The following is a 19,897-nucleotide window of genomic DNA, read 5'->3' on the forward strand; positions in this document are numbered from 1 at the left end:
GATAGCGAATGCTGTGTAGCGGGGTATATGGGGAATCAGCATCTTTACCCCCCCCCCAAAGCGACCCCAAGGGGTCCAAACCACTCTAGATGCGGTTTCCTCCCTGATGTCTTAGGAGACAGCATCTTCACACAGTCGGTTGGAGAAAGGTCCTTTCACAGCTTCATTATGGTTAGAAACAATAAAATACTCTGGAGATAGTACCAAAAGGGGGGAGTACTGCAACCGGCAGGGTGAGACAGAACTGCCCGCCCCAGCCAGGTGCTCCTGGAGCACGGCCAGTGGCCAACACGCAGCTTTGAGGGACGCCAGACAGGAAGAGCCGGCAGGCAGGCAGACCTAGCGGACGGTGGCTGAGCGTTGTAGCCGGCGATTCAGGTAGACAACCAAGGAGCACCAAGCAAAGAGAGACCTGCCTGCGAGTCAACCCTCGGCGGGGGTGACGGAGGAGGAACACGGAGCTGCACCTTAAACGCCACCGAAATCCGTGGGATGGACGAGAGGGAAACGGAGAGAGAAACAACGGGATAAACGGGGAAACTGAACCTGGGTGTGGGGTGCGCAGGGCACCGTGGCATTAGTGCCGTTTGCCATTTGAGCATTTCCACGTCCGGGGGCATTAGGTGCCGCAAAGCAAAAAGCACACCCATGTCTCCTACTCACCTACCCACAGGCTAGAAGGTCCCATCACAAGAAAGGCCCAGTCGCCTTCCCACCTACTTCCTGGGCTCCTCGCCCCGAGAAGCTAACCACACAGTCTACGAAGAAGAGGTGGCCCCGAGCCAAGCTTTGGAGGGGCACTGAGCAAGACCCAAACAATTGGATCTGGTCTCTGCAATAGCCTAGCTCCAAACCCTTCCAGACTTCGGGAGCTCAGCCCTGTCTTTACCATGTGCCCGTTGGTCAGCAGCATACGCCGAGCACTGGCTAATGGCTGGATTAGGTGGGTTTGCCGGCTCGGCTGCGTGGCTGCAGACTCTGCGCCAGAGCAGCAAGGAGCGCGGCTCACCATCCCCGGCCTTTTGACGGAGCTGCCCTCTGGCCGGCTCACTTCCTCCCACGTTCTGTTCTATACTGCTCTCCCTGGGGACGTGCCCAAGAGATCACCCAACAGCTGGTGGGGATCGTTACAGAGGGAACAGAAGGGTAGGTCACCGTGTGCCTTGCAAGCTGTGGGCTTGTGCGGCCGCTAAGGAAAGATTCCAATACCAACTGATCAGCAGCGCACCCACTGCTAGGTTTTTGGGTCTACTGGTGGTGCACATGCTTCGGTGCACATAAAAAATTAATCTGCATGTGGATGAAAAAAAATCTACATGGGGATGAAAAAGATGAGGGGGCCCTTTAATAGGTAGCTTTCTCCTACCTCTCAGAGTGGGGAGGCATTTTGGGGGTATCCCCTGGCCATACTGACTGCAGAGAACACAGAAGAGAGAAGCAGCCCAATTTCCTTGGAGAGGTTAAAAAAATGTAAATAGGCAAAGAGCAAAATCTGAAGGAGTGGGAGGAAGGGGGAGAAGGATGGGAGACAGAGATACTGACTGGAGGGGAGAGAAAATGGGAAACAGGAAAGAAACAGGGTCGGAGAGAAAAGGACAGCGTGGACGTGTGAGATAGGGGAATATTGAGCACTTGTCTAAGGCTCTACATATTCAAAGTGCTTTATCATCAGCTGACGACTCCGCACGGCCATGTGACACGGGCACATATAGGCCCTATTTTGGGACACTGAGGCAGGCAGCCTCAATGCTGCCGAGTGAGTCAGTGGCAGAACGTAGACGAAAAAGCACCACAGCTGGGTGTGTGCCCCAGGACTGCCCGCTGGGCGGATGCTCTGACCAACGAGGATTGTCTGGAGAGGCGGGTCTGCAGAAGAAAATGACACACGAGCCCCGTACAGAATGCAGTGACGTTTCTGCGCATGCCCCCTTCCCTCCCCACCCATCAGCCCCACTCCAAATCGCCACAGCAGGGGCAGGGAACCTTTTTGGGTCGGCGGCCGCTGACCCGCAGAAAAATCAGTCGGGGGCGGCACACAAGTGAGAAGCAAAAAACAAAACAAAAAAACAAAAATAAAACCCCTCCCTGACGTGGCCCCTGACTGAGAAGGAGACACACACATTCCCCTCACATCAGAGCCTAGTGGGGCCCAACATAAGAACATAAAAGCGGCCAGACTGGGTCAGACCAAAGGCCCATCCAGCCCGGTACCCTGTCTGCCCACAGTGGCCAATGCCAGGTGCCCCAAAGGGAGTGAATCCAACAGGTAACCATCAAGCGATCCCTCTCCTGCCATCCATCTCCACCCTCTGACAAACAGAGGCTAGAGAAACCATTCCTTACCCATACTGGCTAACAGCCATTAACGGACTTAACCTCCGTGAATTTACCTAGTTCTCTTTTAAACACTGTTATAGTCCTAGCCTTCACAACCTCCTCAGGCAAGGAGTTCCACAGATCGACTATGCACTGTCTGAAGAAGAACTTCCTTTTATTTGTTTTAAACCTGCTGCCCATTAGTTTCATTTGGTGGCCCCTAGTTCTTATATTATGGGAACAAGTAAATAACTTTTCCTTATTCACTTTCTCCGCACCGATCATGCTTTTACAGACCTCTCTCCTATCCCCCCCGTCTCCTCTTTTCCAAGCTGAAAAGTCCCAGTCTCTTTAATCTCTCCACATATGGGACCCGTTTCAAACCTAATATATTTTGTGTGCTCCAGCTCCGCAGGGGGGCAGCAGGGCGGTGGGAGGGCGGGAGTGCCAGCGCAAGAGCCCCAGTGCTGTGGGGGGCGAACCTCGGGGACCAGATCCAGGTGAGCGGGGGGCCGCATCCGGCCCCCGGACCTGAGGTTCCCCACCCCTGCTCCACAGAGACCCTCCGTCAAAGCGCTTCCAAGCACCCCCCTCCCTTGTGCCTCTCACCCCAGGAGAGACGCTGCAAACGTTCAGCCACAATTATTCCGTTATCCTTGTGCCCAGACTCTACCCCGTGGCAGGAGGAGAGCCACGTGAGAAATCCAGGGCGGGGAGAGACCAGAGGCAGCAGCCGGTGTGGAAGGTGCGTGTGCGGCTTTGCCACACGCTGTGGCTCCCACGTGAGGCTGGACCTCATGCAGGGCGGCAGAACCCAGCCCCGGGTCTCAAACGCCGATAGGAATCCACGCCGCTTCCCGGGACAAGGGACAAATCCCCCCCTGGGTCCTCGCTCTCCCCCTCCCACAGGCACATGCCACGTGATCACCACCCCCTTTGCACTTCGGGGGCAGTTCCCGGCCTCTGCTCGCGGAGAGAGGCGGGAGGCGGCAGATAGGAGCCCGACGCTCGAAGGGCAGGAGGAGCCATACCTTCTTTCCTCCGTCTCCTCAAGTACAGGATCCCAGCAACGCCAAGCACGTGGCTCAGAACAAAGACGGCGGGGGGCAGGAAGGTCCCCTCTAAGAGAGGCATGGGCGCCTCTTCCCAACCTGGGGGCCTGCGCCCTGACTCCACAAGCCCCGGCTCTCCGCGCGCGTCTGCAGAGCTCACAGCGACATGCCTTGAGCATCGCACGGGAGACGTGGAGACAGACCGGCACGGGGCTTGCAGCAAGCCGGCGCCCGCGGTAACGGCAGAAACTTCCTGACACCCGGCCGCTCTCCAGCTCGAGAACTCCAGCGCCGGCCGCCCTCTCCCCCTCCCTGGGCGGGCAGGCCGAGTGACAGCGGAGGTGACACCCGCCTGGGAGCAGACAAAGCCAGGCGCTCTCCACACGGGGCGCAGAAAGGGAGCGTTAGGCAGACTCCAACATCTTTCCTTGGCATCCTCCGAGGCGCTGAAGTGATCTGACTTCCCTCCTCCCCCCCTCAAGAGAGAGACGTCATGCTCCTAAATTTCCATGCTTAACCCCATTGGAATGCCGCTCTCCATGAACGCGGGCCTAGCCGGGGAGAAGGCAGCGACTTTGCTAGCGCCACGAGCAGCGTCTGCGCGAGGTACACAGCCTGCAAGGGCCCGGGCCTGCCTCAGTGACCCAGACAGGCCTGCCTAAAACTCTCCCTGCGCCCGGCTCAAAGACTCAAGCTCAGGAAGAGAAGGGGCACGGCGGGGGGGGGGGGAAGCGCGGGGGGGGGGAAGAGTTATTAGATCACTCGAACACCAGGCGTTACATTTGTGTGTGTTCAAGAGAGGCAGGCGAACCTTCCAGGCTGCAACTTTTAGGGGGGATTTATTGTTTGGAGGAGTCATTTACAGCCCCGCCTTTTCCGTTTACTCGTGTTCACGTGGGACACCTTCCATAAAGGCACAAGGAGGAAGGACGAGACAGACCGCCCCACGCTGGGGTTAAACCTACCGGTGAATAAAAAGAGGGCAGCCCCGCATTGGTTGGAGAAGCTGCCCAAAAGGGCACAGACGGGCAAGAGAGAAACCAGCTGGGAGGCACATGATCCTTAGCGATAGGCCAAAGAGACTGGAGTTTGGGTTTGTAAAATCGCCCGGCGGGAGGGCTGCCCAAACAAAGCGAGGGTCCAATCGGGGTTCAGTCCCGGGAAAGAGCTTCCGACAGGAGCTGGGGTCCCCCCCCCCCGAAACAGAGTCTGGAGTCACGGCCGGCAGTCAGGCTAGGTCGGGATCTAGGCTCCGTTCTCTCCGGACCACGAACGGCTGAAAGAGAAGAGAGTTTGGACAAACGGTTCCACTGTGGAGCCATTTCGAACAGCTCGGCCTGCAGCTGCCCTCTGGGAACGCGCTCACAGTTTCCTTTTAGCTCCTGTCTTGGGCCGAGTGCTCCCCACCAGCTGTTTCAGCAGCTGACCCGGGTCTCTCTGAGGCCCAACTGGCCACACAGGCAGGCCGAAGACGCCCATGGCGGCACAGCGCTCGAGGCAGATGTCCTACCACGCGCAAGGGGCGGTGGTTCCTCGCGGGCTCGTCGCGCCTTCGCTTTGCCATCGGGGAGCGTTTTTGGCTTCAGCCACCCCACACAGGCAGGAGCAGCGACTCCCACATTCCCTGGGTGCGAGGAGCAGCAGCGTGTCGGGGTCCCAGTTCCAGTCCTGGCGCCCCAGTGTCCAAACTCTCTCAGGGGATTCATCTGTAACAACGGGCAGAGACGAGGGCCGCAGCCTTCAAACCTTTTCTCTCAGGACCCAACAGGATGTGACGGGAGGGCGGGCTCCGGGGCGGGGCTGAGGGTGAGGGCTTTGGGGTGTTGGAAGGGGCTCCGGCTTTGAGGGGGGGGTCAGGGGTTGACCTCTCCTGGCACCACAGACCAGGCTGCCCCTGGGAGCAGCCAGCACCAGGTTCCTAGCCCAGGGAGTGCAGGGCTAGTGGTCAGGGAAGGGGCAGTGCACGGAGCGCAGTGCGCTCTGCCCCACACCCCCAGGAGCTGGGCCTGTTGCCGGCCACTTCTGGGGTGCAGCAAGTCTGCGGTGCCGGGACAGGCAGGGAGCTGCCTTAGTGCCCCCACTAGGGATGTTAAATATCGGTTAATGGAATAGTCGATTAACCTCATGAATTCTTATTGGTTACTCAACGATTCGATAGTCCCCGGAGTCTGAGTGAGCCGGAACTAAGCCGGGCTGCCTGCCTGGCTCCTAATACCCTGTAAATGCAGAGGCACAGCAGGGGTAGGTCCTGGACCTGGCGCAAGCCAGGACGGAGCCGGGTTGCTGCCCAGCCTGATAAAAAAATGACTGGCAAATGGGGAGGGAGGGGGAATGCATATAGTCCACAGCATTAGCCTATAAGCTTTTGCTTATCGGTTAATTGGTTAATCGACTATTACATCCCTAGCCCCCACTGGTCACCTGATCCCCCTGCAGCGACAAGAGCCAGCGCCTGACATTCCACCACCCAGTCCTGGGTCGTTTGAGAACTGCCGGCCTCTCAACTTTTTTTTTTTTTTAATAAAGTACCTCTTCTTCAAAAAAAGAAAAATGATAAGTACCCCCCGTAGCTACATTTTTCAGACACACAAAAATTTTTCTACCATTGCAACACATTTGTTTAAACAACTTAATCCTAGCGAGGCGATTACATTTTTGGGTGTAAAAAAGTACAAAAATAATAAAGCGCTGTAAAACTTCACACACACATTCACATTTTCTCCAAATTTCAATGCGGTGCCCCCCCAGACTTCTCTCGAGTACCCCTAAGGGGACTCGCACCGCTGGTTGAGACACACTGGCCTAGAGAGACCCCATTCTGGGAGATCGCTCTACTTGCTGCCCCCCAGGGTTGACGATAATACACTCAGCTCTCCAAACGCTCCAGCCTCCCCCCAGGAAAGGCGCCCTGTGCAAATCTACGGTCCAGGACCCTTCAAACATCTGGTTGTTGGGTTTTTTCTTTCAATGGGGATTTTTCCACTTATAAACAAACAGGCTCCAGTTCTGGTTTTAGAGGCAACTTGAAGGCAGCAGCTCCATGACAACCACAGCAGTTTATCCCTCTGTAGAGTCTGTGTAGCGAGGGGAAATCCTCCCCCCCCACACACACACCCCTCATTCGCACGTCAAGCCAGTTCCTCCTAAGCAGGAAACGGTGCACGAAACCACCGGCTCCGACTGACGGCTCTCCCCTACAGCTCACCGAGACAGGAACGTCTGCTCACCGAGCGCAGATTTCAGAGCATCCCGTGTGGTCAGAATCGGTCTCCGGCTTGATTCAATCCCCCAGGCAACTGTTAAACCAAAAGAGCCTCAGCCAGCGCCGCCCCCGCAGCACCTCAACCTCAACCCGCCCCGTGCTGCTGAAGCCGGCAAAACCGTTTCTGCAGCGCCTGGTGCCACAGCACAAAGGCAGAGAGCCCGGCAGGCATCCGACGCTTGGCGCTGGCCTGAATCCAAGTGGGGGCTCCCCTCCTGCTACCTGCTTCACACGGGGACCCACCGCTGGGCCAGGGGCAGGTTCTTCCCGCTACAGGGAGTTTCCTGGAGGTCTGGTCTGTCTGACGTCAACGAGCTGGAGGCCCAGGGCTCCCAGACGGGCTATTCCACAGGGCATGTGAATGGCTTTTTTTCCCTCCAGTGCTGGGTGTTGTAAGAGGACAACCTGTCTGGAAGTCTTCCTCGTCCTCCGTCTACGTCGTCCCTTTAATTCCAGCCGACCACCACCCTCCAAACCCACTCCCTCCTCGGTGTCCCTGCACCCACTTCCTGCTTCCAAGGTACCGCGTCTCCCTTTCCTGGGGTACCCAACGACACCCCTGGAGCTGGTTTTGCCTCTCCAGTTATCGCCCCCTGCTGGATGTGGGTGGGAAACTCAGCGCTCACCAAGGCACTGTCCACACGATGCTGTCCGTCTCTTGCACAGAGGGCAGAGAAAGCAGGAGCACAAGTCTTTGCACTAGGGATGTGAATGGGTAACTGGTTAACAGGCTACACCCTTTCCGGGTGATGCTTCCAAGATACGGGGTAACCGGTGCCCGGGAGCAGCCTCCTGCCAGTTAACAGATTAATTGGGACTCGACATCCCTAGATTGCACCCTGACGTGCACTGAGACGTGAATTCACTGGACCCCCAAAATGGGTGCAGGTGCACACCAGCAACCCAGCACAACACGGAACAGATCAAACTATGGAAATTCTCTGCTCTCACCACCTGCCGATCGTGGGCGGAGGGTAGCGTAGCAGGGGAAGGTACTGCCTTCCCAAAACTGGTACGCTCTCCGCTGGCCACTGGGGGCCGCAGTGTGACTGCCCGACTGCCTGGCCACCGGGGAGGGCTGGGGCTGCAGTGCATGGGTGCCCCCAAAACTCCGGCCATCTGGGAAGACGCTCTGGCCACCTGCTGGGACTGGGGGCAGTAATCTGGGTCGGGGAGGTTGCAGAGGGGGCGGGGCTTTGGGCAGAAGGGGCGGGGCTTCAGGCAGACGGGGCGGGGCTTCGGGTTTGTCTTCCCCACCTGTGCCTTCACCCTCCACCCAGTCTGATTTGTACACAGCTGGCTCAAAAAGTCTGGCTTCAGGTAGGTTCTGTCACAGGGCAGGATCGCCTGGCCAGGGCTAGCAGTGCTCTCTGTGCCCAGCAGAGCGGAGTCCCGGGGGAGAGGAGAAACCCAACGGAAGGGCCTCGGAGGACGGACGGAAACGGGAGAGGGAAAGGTGGGGCAGTGAGAGAAAGAAAAGGCAGCTCTAGCCCCCAGGTTCTGTGCTTGTGCAACTCCATCTACGCCCCACATGCCCGTTCCACCCAGTGCCCCTCCCCGAGAGCGGCTGCACCCGCCGTCCACACTGCAGGGAACCAAGGAGGTGCCAGGAGAGCTCGGGAAGTCCGGAGGATTGCACCAGAGCCCCTGGCACGGCCGCGTGGGAGAAGAATGATCCCCGCATGAACAGGAATTCCCTCCATGTCACATGCGGGGCCAGCTGCGCAGACTTCTAGGAGGCCTTCCCGCGGGGGAGCGAGGGCCCGGGTGTGCGCGCTTTACGAACAGCACCGCCAGCCCCAGGCTGTCCCCAACCCGAGCCAGGCCTCCCAAACCCAGGCGGGTTCTTTCGGGTCATCGTCTCGCGTCCCAGCCAAGTTTGCTCACGTCCCTCTGCCCCCACGAGGGCCAGAAACCTGCTTTTCAAAAACCAAAAGGAAGCCGGGGCCCTCGTATCTCTAGGGGCTACGGCTCCCCAAGAAACACCCAGCACTGGGAGACGCGCCCTAAAACGGGGCCCGACGACAGAGCTGCCGAAGTCCTTGATGGCAGGGACAGAAAGGGAGGGGAGGAGCAGGCAGCGAGACAGGAAGAGACGGAGGAGGGAACCAGAGAGAACAGGACAATGGCAGCAGCAATAAGGCAAAGGATGCAGGGAGCAGAGGAGGGAGGCGGCTGCCGGCTGCGAGGAGGGAGAGTTCGGTCTCTCTGCCAGGGTGTATAATTAACTGCTCTATCGCCTAGGGATGCAGACAAAACAGTGAGTAGATACGGTGTCTGTTCCACCCCCAGCAGGCCCTGCCACCCGCAGCAGAGATGGCACTGAGCGGGCACGGCCCCAGAGGGCAATCAGGCAGCAGCCATTCAAATCGGGATCCTCCAGCCATATCGTCTTGTCCCCCTGCGATTCGCCGCCCCCACCCCCCAGCCTGCCACAGCCCCATGGGAGCAGCCAGGCCCAATTTGAAAGCGACTGGCCAGTTGAGCAGCCAATGGGATTCGGAGGGAGGACCAGCCGGGCAGACCCGTCAGGCCATGGGAACATTTAATCTGCTCCCCCTGCGTGTCCTTCCCTTGGAGCCTGCAGCAAGTCCCCCTCAGCCGGCACAGGCAAAGGACGGACGGGCAGAGCTGGGAGCTGGGGACGACGCCGGCTTAGGCACTGGGCGTCGGGCTGAGTGAAAGAACGGGCGTGCACTTAATTCCACTCAATTTCACACCTGCTCCTTTTCGGCCCTTTTAATGAAATACAAATATCGACGGCGTGCAGCAGAAGTGAGTGTCGGCATTTTCTGGCGGCCGCAGGAAACAGATAATGGGCTGTCACTCCCGCGGCGGCGGGCGACGCATCTGGACGAGGCGGGGAATACGGGGAGGTCACCGAAACATCGGCAGCTTTTCTCTCCCCCTCGGCTGTCCTGGCCTGTCCCACACGCGCCGGGAGTCAGGTCCAGGGACGCCAGCCAGACGCACCGAGCCCGGCAGTATCACGCCGAGGGTGGCAATGACAGGAGCCACGCCAGACAAGACCCCTCTGACACCACCCAGCCATGGAAACCATTCCACACAGACATAAACACACGGCTAATTTTAGGTGCCTTCACAGCAGCGTCTCAGCCGAGCTGGCAGACGCGCTGCCAGAAAGGAAATGGGGGGGGGTGCATCTTCGAATTAAACAAGGACTCCGGGGGGAGAGAAATGTTTACTCCACACTTAGGACTGTTCTGCGCTTCCAGCATTGTCTAAAACAAGCCCAGAGCAAACTCTGACTGCAAACCCAGCCAGGAGCTGCAGCCGGGTTCTGTCAACACGCACCTAGTTCAGACCCTGCGCGTCCCTTCTCGGAGTGGGCCACCCTACCAGTGTTAGAGGCAACCTTAGCCAGCGCGGCCCCTCCTACCCCACCCCCACATCCCCTTTGCCCCCCGGATGCCGCCCCGCTCCCCATGGATATGCATGCCACATCTCGTCTCTGCACATCTAGTCTCAACTCCCCCTCTGCTCATCCCGGCTGGAGTCTTAGATACAGGTTGAGCCTCTCTGCTCCAGGACTGTCTGGTCCGGCAACATCTGATCTGGTAGGACCATGGCGAGCCCCCGAACCAGAGAACCCCCAGCTGGGAGAGGAGCGGAGGGTCCAGTGCCAGGGCTAGCAACAGAGCCAGCCTGGGAGCAGGGAGCTGGGCAGCCGGGGCTGGAAACGCAGCCTGGTTGGGGGGCCCAGAGACGGAGCTGCCTCCTGCATTAGTAGGCAGCATAGGGGATGCCCTCAAGGTAGGGATGTGGGCTGGGATCTGGAGTGGCCCAGTGGACAGACCGTGTGGGGACGGGCCCCACTAGCAGAAACCCAGGCGCCCTGCTGATCAGCCGGGTTGCACCTGAATCTCTCCTGGGCGGCCGCCCAAGCATTCCGGGAACCCTGGCGCAGAGCGGGAGCCCGGCTCTCCATCCCTCTCGCGAGCACGCTGCCCGCTTGCCAGGGATCCCCGGGCTCTCACGCTCGCTGCATTCCCCCCCCGCGGCAGCCAGGTGGCACCGCAGAGACACCCAAACCGAGAGGCAGGGGAAGTCAAGACACCAGCAGCTGCCGCCCGGGAGGTGGAACCGGGCGAGAACAGAAGCAGAAAGATTCCGCCTGGTTCCCGGCCCTGACCCAGGTGCACAATAGGCAGGTGCCTCGCTGGCCGCGGAGCCGCCTAGGACACGGACGGGGTGGCGAGAAAACCCCACCGCAGATGATCAAGGGGAAGCCCCCTCGCTGGGTCACTCCGGTGACCCCAACGCTCCCCACCCCAGCTCGCACCCCGGGAACACAAGGGGATCGGCACCGCCAGCCGGGACGCGGCCGAAAGGCTCCGTCTCCGACAGCGTGGCCGGGGGAGGCCGGGATGCTGCTGCGTCCATGTGGCAGACAGGTTTCACCACACAGAGCGATGGGGGGGGAGGGAGACCGCACACAGCTGAGTCATCCCCAGCTGGCCAAGGAATCCTCAGCTCACCAGCCAGTCTCCGGGGTGCCCGGCGCCTGTGCCGAGTGACATCGGCTGAGCCGGGCAGCCGCGTGTTGCGAAAACCTGCCTTTCCCACCCCATCCCCAGCTCCTGGTTCGCCCGGCACCGCCCGCTCCTGGGCCCATCCTCTGCCTGCAAGCCCCTTTCCCTTCCCTTCCAGGAAGCCAGCCGGTGTCCCTGACGGCAGGATGAGCCACCCGCACAAGGGCAGAGGCCAGCTCATCCTGACTCATCTCTCCTCCGCAGCTTTTCCACACCCCCGGCCTTGGCTCCCTGGACTCCGCAGCGGTGCTGGCAGGAGACGTAACCCGTGGCTGCCTGGACAGACTGACAAGACCTGGAGACACCCGCAGGCTTCTCAGCTCTTTCCTTGCCCTGCAGAGATTTCTCATCCGGAGGGACACTTTGAGGGTCGCTGCCATTTTGAGAGTCGCTCTAACCACTAACCCCCACTCCCCAGCCCAGTCACCCCCCTGCTCTAACCACTAGCCCCCACTCTCTAGCCCAGCCCCCTGCTCTAATCACTAGCCCCCCTCCCTGACCCAACCGCTGCCCCCTGCTCTAACCACTAGCCCCCCTCCCTGACCCAACCACTGCCCTGTGCTCTAACCACTAACCCCCACTCCCCAGCCCAGCCACTCCCCCGCCCTAATCACTAGCCCCCACTCCCCAGCCCAGCCACTCTCCTCTGCTCTAACCACTAGCCCCCACTACCCAGCCCCCCTGCTCTAACCCCTATTCCACACTCCCCAGCCCAGCCTCTCCCCCCCCAACCACTAGCCCCCATTTCCAGCCCAGCCCCTCAGCCCCTACTCTAGCCACTGGCAGCTGGCTGGAACCACAAAGGGACACAGGAGGGAAAGGACCTCGAGACCAGCAGTGTCCGGCTCATGCCCACAGCGCTACACCTTTACTTCCCAGGAGCCTTCCTGCTGTAAACAAGCGAGGGCCAAGCCAGCCCTAGGAAACAAAGCAGCCGGGGCCGCTGTTTTTCAGCATTCAGACATCCCTGGACAGAAGCACCTGCCTTACCCAGATGCGGCGGGGAGGGGGGGGGGGGGGACAATCCTCCGCATATCCCAGAATTCACCAACAATTTCCCCTCCATTGTTTCCCATCCACGTGCAGAATACATTTTGTTCTGTGCCCCCAGGCCTGGCGGATGTGCACCACTATAGTGCAGTGGGCTCCCCAACACGCCCCATGCTAGGACTTGAAATCAACCCTAACACGCACGCACGCAAAGCCCTGCAATCTGATCTCTTCCCCGCATGACTGCACCTCTCCGCTCCTGTAGACGTCACCCTCCGGCAGACCCGTAGCCCGGCTCCCCCTCGCCCTCCAGGGTCTCCAGCGAGCACCGTGCGCGAGGAAGGAGGCCCGGCCACCTGACAGCGAGGACGGAGGTGCCAGACTCAGCAGGGCTGGCCTTTGGGCCCGGGACCAGAGCCCAGGCTGAGACGCTGGGGGAGCAGCCTGGGCCTACATCAGCCGAGCAGAGCCTGGCGTGGCCTTCGAAACATCTCAGTCAACTGCCGTGGCTCCCTGGAGTCAATGCAAGCACTGCACCCGGGGCCCCGTGCTGCCAGTGGTGGGGCCCGGAGCCCTGGGACCTTTAAATCGCCGCTGGAGCCCCGGGTGGCGTGCTCCTGGCAATGCTCAGGGGCTGGCGGGGGGGGGGAGGGGGAGGCCCCAGTCCCGCCCCTTCTACCGAAGCTCCGCCCCTTCCGGTAGCGCAAAGCCGCTTCTCTCTCCACCTCGTCCAGCAATTCTATTGGCCCCCTGATGGCACCACCGCAGCAATTGACCCTGGAAACAGAGACCCACAGGGGAGCCCGAGTGAGACCCCTCCCTGAACAAGAGGCGAAGTGCCCTGGGAAAGGCAGGCACCCACCTTCCCCCCCCCCCACCCCCCCCCCACCCCGTCAGCAGCAACCCATCTGGCATAGCTCCCTCTGACACGCACACACCCCAGCCTCCTGCAAGCAGCGACAGGACTGGGCGCCACGAGCCAGCCCCACCCGTGGGGCCCGCGCCAGGAGGCACAGGGAAGGAAGAGGAGTGAACAGCGCTGACATTTCCTGCGTCTGCCTCGCTGCCCGGGAGATGAGCAGACCCTGGCAAGGGCTGCCCCGAGGGCCCGCGCGCCTGGCAGCGCTCCGCCCCCGCCTTCCGCTCGCTGCAGGTGAATCACCAGCTCCTGCACGGATTCCGTCGCCCTCCTCCTCGGGCCCCGGCTACGAGACCGGGAGCAGCGGGCACCGACCGAGCTGCAAGGTGGGACCTGGCTTGGGGCCCGGGTGCAGTCCCCAGGCAGCCTTGCCCGCGCCGGAATAAACGCCTAATAAGCACGTTGGCCGGGGATGGGAAAAGTTAACCTGCCTGGGTGATGCTTACCGGTTCCGGTTACCCAGTGGGGGCAGGAGCAGCTGCCCACCAGCATCGGGAGCCTGGGCACCCCACAGAGCTGGGCCCTGCCACCCCCCCCTTTAATCAGTTATCTGTGGACACAGCGATTAACCTGGTAACCGAGTAAACAGGATTCGACATCCCTGTGTGCTGCCCCCGGCCCTGTCCCCGCGACAGCCCCAACGCGGATGCCCAGGGAGCAGAGCGACCGTTCGCGGGAACCCCTCTTCCCAGCACGGAGAGGAGTCCTGCGCCTCGGTGCAGTGACCCAACGCAGGCTCTCGGGCCAGGTGGCTGGGAAACCTGCCCGCTTCTTGCCCCCCTTCGCGTCTCTCCGCCCGAACCCCAGCTGCCCTGGCCCGGCTTGCGGCAGCGTTGGACGGGGTTTCGCTGGGGCAGGAGCAGAGGGAAAACGGGTGCGAGAGGCACCTGCCGTGTTTTGCCAACATCTTCCCCACTTCTCAAGGGAGCGTTCCGCTCCGCTGCGAGGCCGGAGGAGTGAATGTTTAACCGCGAGGAGCCCTGCCCCGGGCCAGCCGAGGGGCAGCAGTCCCAGCCGCAAAGGCCAAGCAGACAGAAAGCAAAGCGCCCTCGGACGGCGGGAAATACTGAAAAGCAACTCCCAGGGACTTTGCCCTCCCACGCTCCGGGTCACTGAGCCGTGGCCTCGGCCCTGGGACATTCAGAACCCAACCCCCCAGCTCTCCGACAGGCTGGTGACATCAAAAACCTGCATTCGGAGGAACTCTGGCAGGGACGTGCCTGGAAATCAGGCCTGGCCTGCTGAGCCTCAATTCCTCTCCCCCACAGCCGCTGGGCACCAGCACACGGGTTAGATTTCTAGGAGGCTTCCCTTCCCCACTGGAAGCCGGCCTGTCTGCGGGCACATGGCAAGCAGGAGGTTGCACTGGTTTAACTGCAGCGGTGCAAAGCCCCGCCTGGGGTGAAGCCAGACGCTGAACACGCCAACCTGGAGCAGACACTTCCCGTTCAAGGAGAGGAATGTGCTAGCTCCCGTCGGGCTAGTGCACCACACACAGAAGCAGAGCCAAGGCAGGTGGTGCAAGTAAAGGGAGGGCCGGCGACCCACACACGATGCCATCTGAGGCTCTGGACCAGAGGTGGGTAATAAAATGCCGGCAGTTCACCAGTGTTCGTCCCTGGCAGGCCACGGCTACGGTCACCTGCCTCTCCGCGGGAATCGTTTGAGACAGTCTGTCTGTCTGTCCAAGAACTCCATCTCCCGCCCACCCAATTCGACACGCCGCTTCCTCTTCCCAGAACGTCGGGCGAGGCCAGGGCTGCGTTGCGCCCGCACAACGGGCTGTGCCTGGAACGGGACTGAGGCTTCTCATCAAGCCAGACAGAGGAGAGACAGAATCACCAGGCAGGGGAAAGGGGCTGGCTGGGGGTGCTCACCCCCCACCCCTGTCCAGGACTGACCCACCCTCTCACCAGGCGGGGGGGGCTACAGCTGCTCCCCCCCCCCATTTGTACACGGACATTACGGGCTGTTCCCCTTTGTCAGGGAGCGAGGGGAAAGTGCCCCGTTTGCTGCCTGCCTTCCTCCCTCTGGCTGGAGCTCAAGGAGCAGACAAACCTGGACCTGCCCCAGCTGGGGGACATGCCCCCCTCCCCCAGCTGTGCCCGCTGGAGCTGCAGTGGCCATGGAGAGGCGCTTCTCCCCTGGCCCCAAGCTGCTGCGGTGAGAGAGGCCTGGGGTGTTCCTCTCTCCTTGGGGCAGCCTCATCCCAGAGCAATGATTGAAAAGGAGCCTGCACAGTACTGGCTAGACCATCCCTGACAGGTGTCTGTCCAACCTGCTCTTCAATATCTCCGGAGATGGAGATTCCACAACCTCCCTGGGCAATTTATTCCAATGTTTGACCCCCCGGCAGGTAGGAACTTTTTCCTAACATCCAACCTAAACCTCCCTTGCTGCAGTTTAAGCCCCTTGCTTCTTGTTCTACCCTCAGAGGCCAAGGAGAACAAGTTTTCTCCCTCCTCCTTGTGACACCCTTTTAGATACCTGCAAACCGCTCTCATGTCCCCCTCATTCTTCTCTTTTCCAAACTAAACAAGCCCAGTTTTCAGCCGTTCTTCATAGGTCACGTTCTCTAGACCTTTTAGCATTCTTGTTGTTCTTCTCAAAGCACAGAAAAGTCCCCTGCCCACCGGGGAATAACCGGCCAGGCAGCAGGGCTGCTAAAATGGACCAGGGGATTCTAGCGGGTCACAAAGTGACCATGGGGCAGCACCGTGGCCCAGCTACCAAAAAGGCTCCGATCCTGCAGGCGGGTATCACCCGCCAGGTTAGGGGCCAAGCTGCGCAAGTTCCCTGGCCCACTGTGCTTGGCCCTGGCGAGGCTCACGTGGAGTAGGGCATCCGATTCCCAGCACCACGTATTGGGAAGGATGTGGACGAATTGGAGAGCGGCCCGAGGAGGGCAACAAAAGTGATCAAAGGCTCAGCAAGCCTGACCTCTGGGGAAAGGCGAAAAAAAAGAAACGGGGCAAATTTAGTGGTGAGGAAAGAAGCCGAGGGGGAGCGGGTAATAGGGTTCAAAGGGGGCTGGTAGGATGATGGTGGGTGGGGATTAGTTGTTCTCCATGTCCATGAAGAACAGAACAATAACGGGCTTAACCTGCATTTTGGGGGATTAAATTAGACTCTAGGAAAAACAGCCGAACCGGCTCGGGAACAGGCGTCTAAGGGAGACGGTGGAATCCCCGTTTTCAGGAGCAGGTTGGACAAACACCAGTCACAAGGATCCAGGTTTGCTTGGTCCTGCCTCAGTGACTTCTCAAGGTCCCTGCCAGCCCTACCTTTCGGTAGTTCCAGCCATGCCCTCTAAACTCTTCCATCGGCATCCCAGCCCCCACCCCCGCGACAGAAAGCCAGGCCAGGGCTAACCTGAGCAAAGGGGGGTGCAAGGCCAGAGATGCAGCAGCGGGGAGGCGGGGCCCACCTTGCTGCAAGGGAAGGCAGGCGCCCAGGCTGGAGAGATAAGACGGTTTGTGTTAAAGCTGGAGACAAACATTATTCCCCAGGGTTTTCACTCCACAAAGCAAACAGCCAAGCCGAGGCCCCGGCTTAATCATTCTCCAAAAGCACAACTCCGCCATTAACCCTTCCCTGGCCGCAAGGGCAGCAGGGGGAGGCTGGGCCGCCAGGGCAGATCGGGGAGCCCCCGGGGGCTGGGGAGGAGACAGTGGCAGGAGCTGGAGGGGTTTCTCCCCTAGGCAGCTAGCGGCTTGTTCAGTACTTCATCCCAAGCACACTTCTCCCCTCTCAGGCCCAGGAAGTGGGCATGCCTGACCTTTGCCTGGCCCCGCGGGAATCCCCGGTAAAGCCGGCCTCATCATCCGGTGAGCCAGGGGAGGCCTCATCATCTGGAGCGGCAGCTTTGGAGAGCGAGAGCAGGGGGCTGCAAACGGCGGGTTCGGACCAGGCAGCGGGGGGTGGAACGTTGGGCCCTGGGGCTCGTTGCTGGAGGGGATCAGGTGAGCGGGTCACGAAGGCAGCTCCCTGCCTGTCCTGCACCCCAGACTGTGCTGCACCCCAGAAGTGGCCGACAACAGGCCTGGCTCCTAGGTGGGGGGCACACAGAGCTCCCCACACGGCCCCTGCCCTGAGCACTAGCTCCGTATCCCATGGGCCGGGAATCTGGGGGCAGCCGGGTCTGCGGTGCCAGGAGAGGCAGGAAGCTGCCTTAGCCCCCCACTGAGCGGGAGGTGATTGAGGGAAGCCCCTCCTATCCCAGCCCTGACCCCCCCCCCCCCGCCAGACCTCCCCTCCTGTACCCCAGAGCTCCATCCTCAGCCCCGCCCCAGAGCCCGCACTCCAGTCACGTCCTGCTGGGTCGCGGCATCAACGATTTTCCCCAGCTGGGTCACGGGAAGCCCCCTGAGCTAGGGACTCAAGCGCGTCCGCAGCTCGGTTTGATTTAGAACAAAAATGCCGCCGGGCCTGCGACCCTTCACGACCCCCCCACACCTACGGCCTGTGCCCTTGTGACGGCCGCCCGGCTCTCCCCGCCCTCTGCAGAGCAGCCAGGGGAGGACGCGCTGGCGGTCTGGGGAGGGGCGGCGCCGCCGAGTCTTGCTCCCGGGGCCTGACGAACGCAAAAGAAAGGCCGGGGCAGGCAGCCGGCGTGGAGGCGCCAGGGTGACGGGCACGTGCTGGGGCCGGGGTGTGGGGCGCACACAGATGCCCTTGGCGAGCTCTCGGTGGCACTGGCCCCTGGCAGACGTGGTCAGGAGCTACCGGGAGAGGCCAGGGGCACGGACTCTAGGAGGCTGTTGCACGGGTAGGGAGCAGCGTGGAGACAGCCGGGGACTATCCACAAGCAGGGGGGAATATGTGGGGCAGCTGAGGCCTCCCGCTGGAGAATTAAGACCGACAAGGGCTCTGCTTCTCTGGGGCCAAAAGGAGGAGAAATCCCTGAGCACAGAAGGGAGGAATTCCAGTGGAGAGGTTTCATGGGGGTGTGAAATCCAGACTGTGGCTGTCGCACGCCTGTTCTTTCACTTGTGAACTCACGGGGACAGGGAGCCGGGCGTGTGAAAAGTGGGAAGGGCTGGCCGGAGGAGTATTTCCCATTGTAGCCAGAGAACATGCAACCCGGCAGCACCGGGAACCGGCCACGCAGCCAGAAAGTGCCCGGTGGTGCCCGCTGCAGAGCTCCGCGCAGAGCAGCACGGCCGGCCGCGGGGCCTCAGGGCTGCAAGAAATCCACCTTACAAAGCAGAAGGGTCCTGCCTCCGAGAAGAGAGGGCTGAAAATGGCTGCCCGGCCCATCCGCTCCCAGAGCTGTCTCCACTGGGGATCAGGGAGGTAAAATCCTGGTTAGTTAACCGGTTTAACGCTGGGTTTAATCAATTAACCCAGGCTCCCAGCCGGGGGTTGCTGCTGCCTGGCCAGGTCCCCCACCTGTGTGGGGGCTGCCTGCTCCCAACTCCTGCACAGACTGCCCCTGGGCACTGGTTAACTGCTGCCTGGCCAGATCCCCCGGTAAGGGTGATAACTGCCAGGTAGCCGGTTACCCAGGCACCTCCCCGCTGGGATGCAGCTGCCCGCGGCGCGATACTGCCCTCTCTTCCCCCGGAAGGCGCCTAGCGCACCGTTCCCGCGGTGTCAGCCTGCCTCTCCTGGCCGGCAGCAACGCCGCTGCCCACGCCGCCTGCGCTGGCCTGAGTCACAGCCCTCGCCGGCGACACCGCAGCCACCGGAAGTGTTAAAATAACGCGGCGGCCACACACAGGCAACTCTTCGGCAGGCACGCGGAGAAAACCCCCAGCCTGAGCGCCCTGCCGCTTGTAAACTGGGGCATGGAGGAGAGGAGCCAGCATCCTCAAACCTCCTCTCGGCGAAACTTGCTTCTCCCGCGACCTAGATTCCTTGGGCTTCCCAGGGGCTCCCTCAGCTCTCAGCCTCGGCAGGGGCGCCAGGCCAGACAGGACCCCTCCACGGGCAGCTCCCTGCCCACCCTTCCCCTTCGGCACTTGGGGGGGGGACCACGGGGGAAAACATTCTGTACGACGTGAACCGTCAGCAACCGCCCACGGAGTTCCACACGTGCCCGTCCCTGCCCCCATCCTCTCCCCGTGTGACTGCAGCTGCCCCCAGGGCCTCGCGCACGGCACGGAGGGCGCCTCCAGCAGGCCTGCCTGCGACCTGCATCTCTGCCGGGCCAGGACTTGGGGCGGCTGCTCCCTCAGCGCGTGGGCCTTGCAAACCGTCCCCGTGGCTGCCCAGGAGAGGGGCCAGACTTTCATCTCACTTTGGGTCACCTCTGAAATGCACAGGCCTCAACACGGGCGGTGGGTGAAGGCAGGGGGAGGCAAGCCTCCAGCCCCCCCCCAACCCCACCCCACCCCTTCTGTCGAGGCCCCACCCCTCACAGGAGCCAAGCCGCCTCCCCACCCCACCTCCGCCACATCACGGGGAGGCGGAGCAGCACACCGCGCCCCCTTCTCCAGCACAGCGTGGGTGGGCACCCTGCAGCAGGCGTTCTGGTGGCAGAGTGTGGGCAGGGCCAGGCTGGCGTTTGGGAAGGCAAGACCTCCCCTTGCCTGTGATACCCACCGCCCACGGGCCTCCGCCCTCGCCCACAGCTGGAAATGGAAGAGTCTGCGCTATACTGGAGCGCAGGCAAGATGCGCTAATGGCCCCTTTCTGGACTTAAATGTGGTGAATCCGCGAGCTCTGCCCCGCCCCAGATGACCAGATAGACGAGTGGTTTTCAAACCTTTTTTTTTTTTTTTCTGGTGACCCAACTGAAGAAAACGGTTGATGCTGGAGGCCCAGCAGAGCTGGGGATAAGGACTCTGGGGTGCAAGAGAGG

General features: G+C 61.1%; 1 protein-coding gene across 13 annotated transcripts in view; it reads right to left on the reverse strand.

Moving 5' to 3' along the window:
- Window positions 1-19,897, reverse strand: part of MACF1 (microtubule actin crosslinking factor 1) — a 299,184-nt gene that overhangs the window by 220,091 nt on the left and 59,196 nt on the right. Inside the window, exon 1 of one of the 13 annotated variants that reach the window (XM_075908716.2) lies at window positions 3,348-3,800. The exons of the other annotated variants lie outside the window; for them this stretch is intronic. Within the exon in view, the coding sequence (XP_075764831.2) occupies window positions 3,348-3,450 (103 nt within the window). The 5' untranslated portion in view covers window positions 3,451-3,800. Of the gene's footprint in view, window positions 1-3,347; window positions 3,801-19,897 lie in introns of those variants that run through there. 13 annotated transcript variants of the gene reach the window in all.

Source organism: Pelodiscus sinensis, chromosome 26 (assembly GCF_052426305.1).
Source record: "Pelodiscus sinensis isolate ZL-2025 chromosome 26, ASM5242630v1, whole genome shotgun sequence".
Classification (NCBI taxonomy): domain Eukaryota; kingdom Metazoa; phylum Chordata; order Testudines; family Trionychidae; genus Pelodiscus; species Pelodiscus sinensis.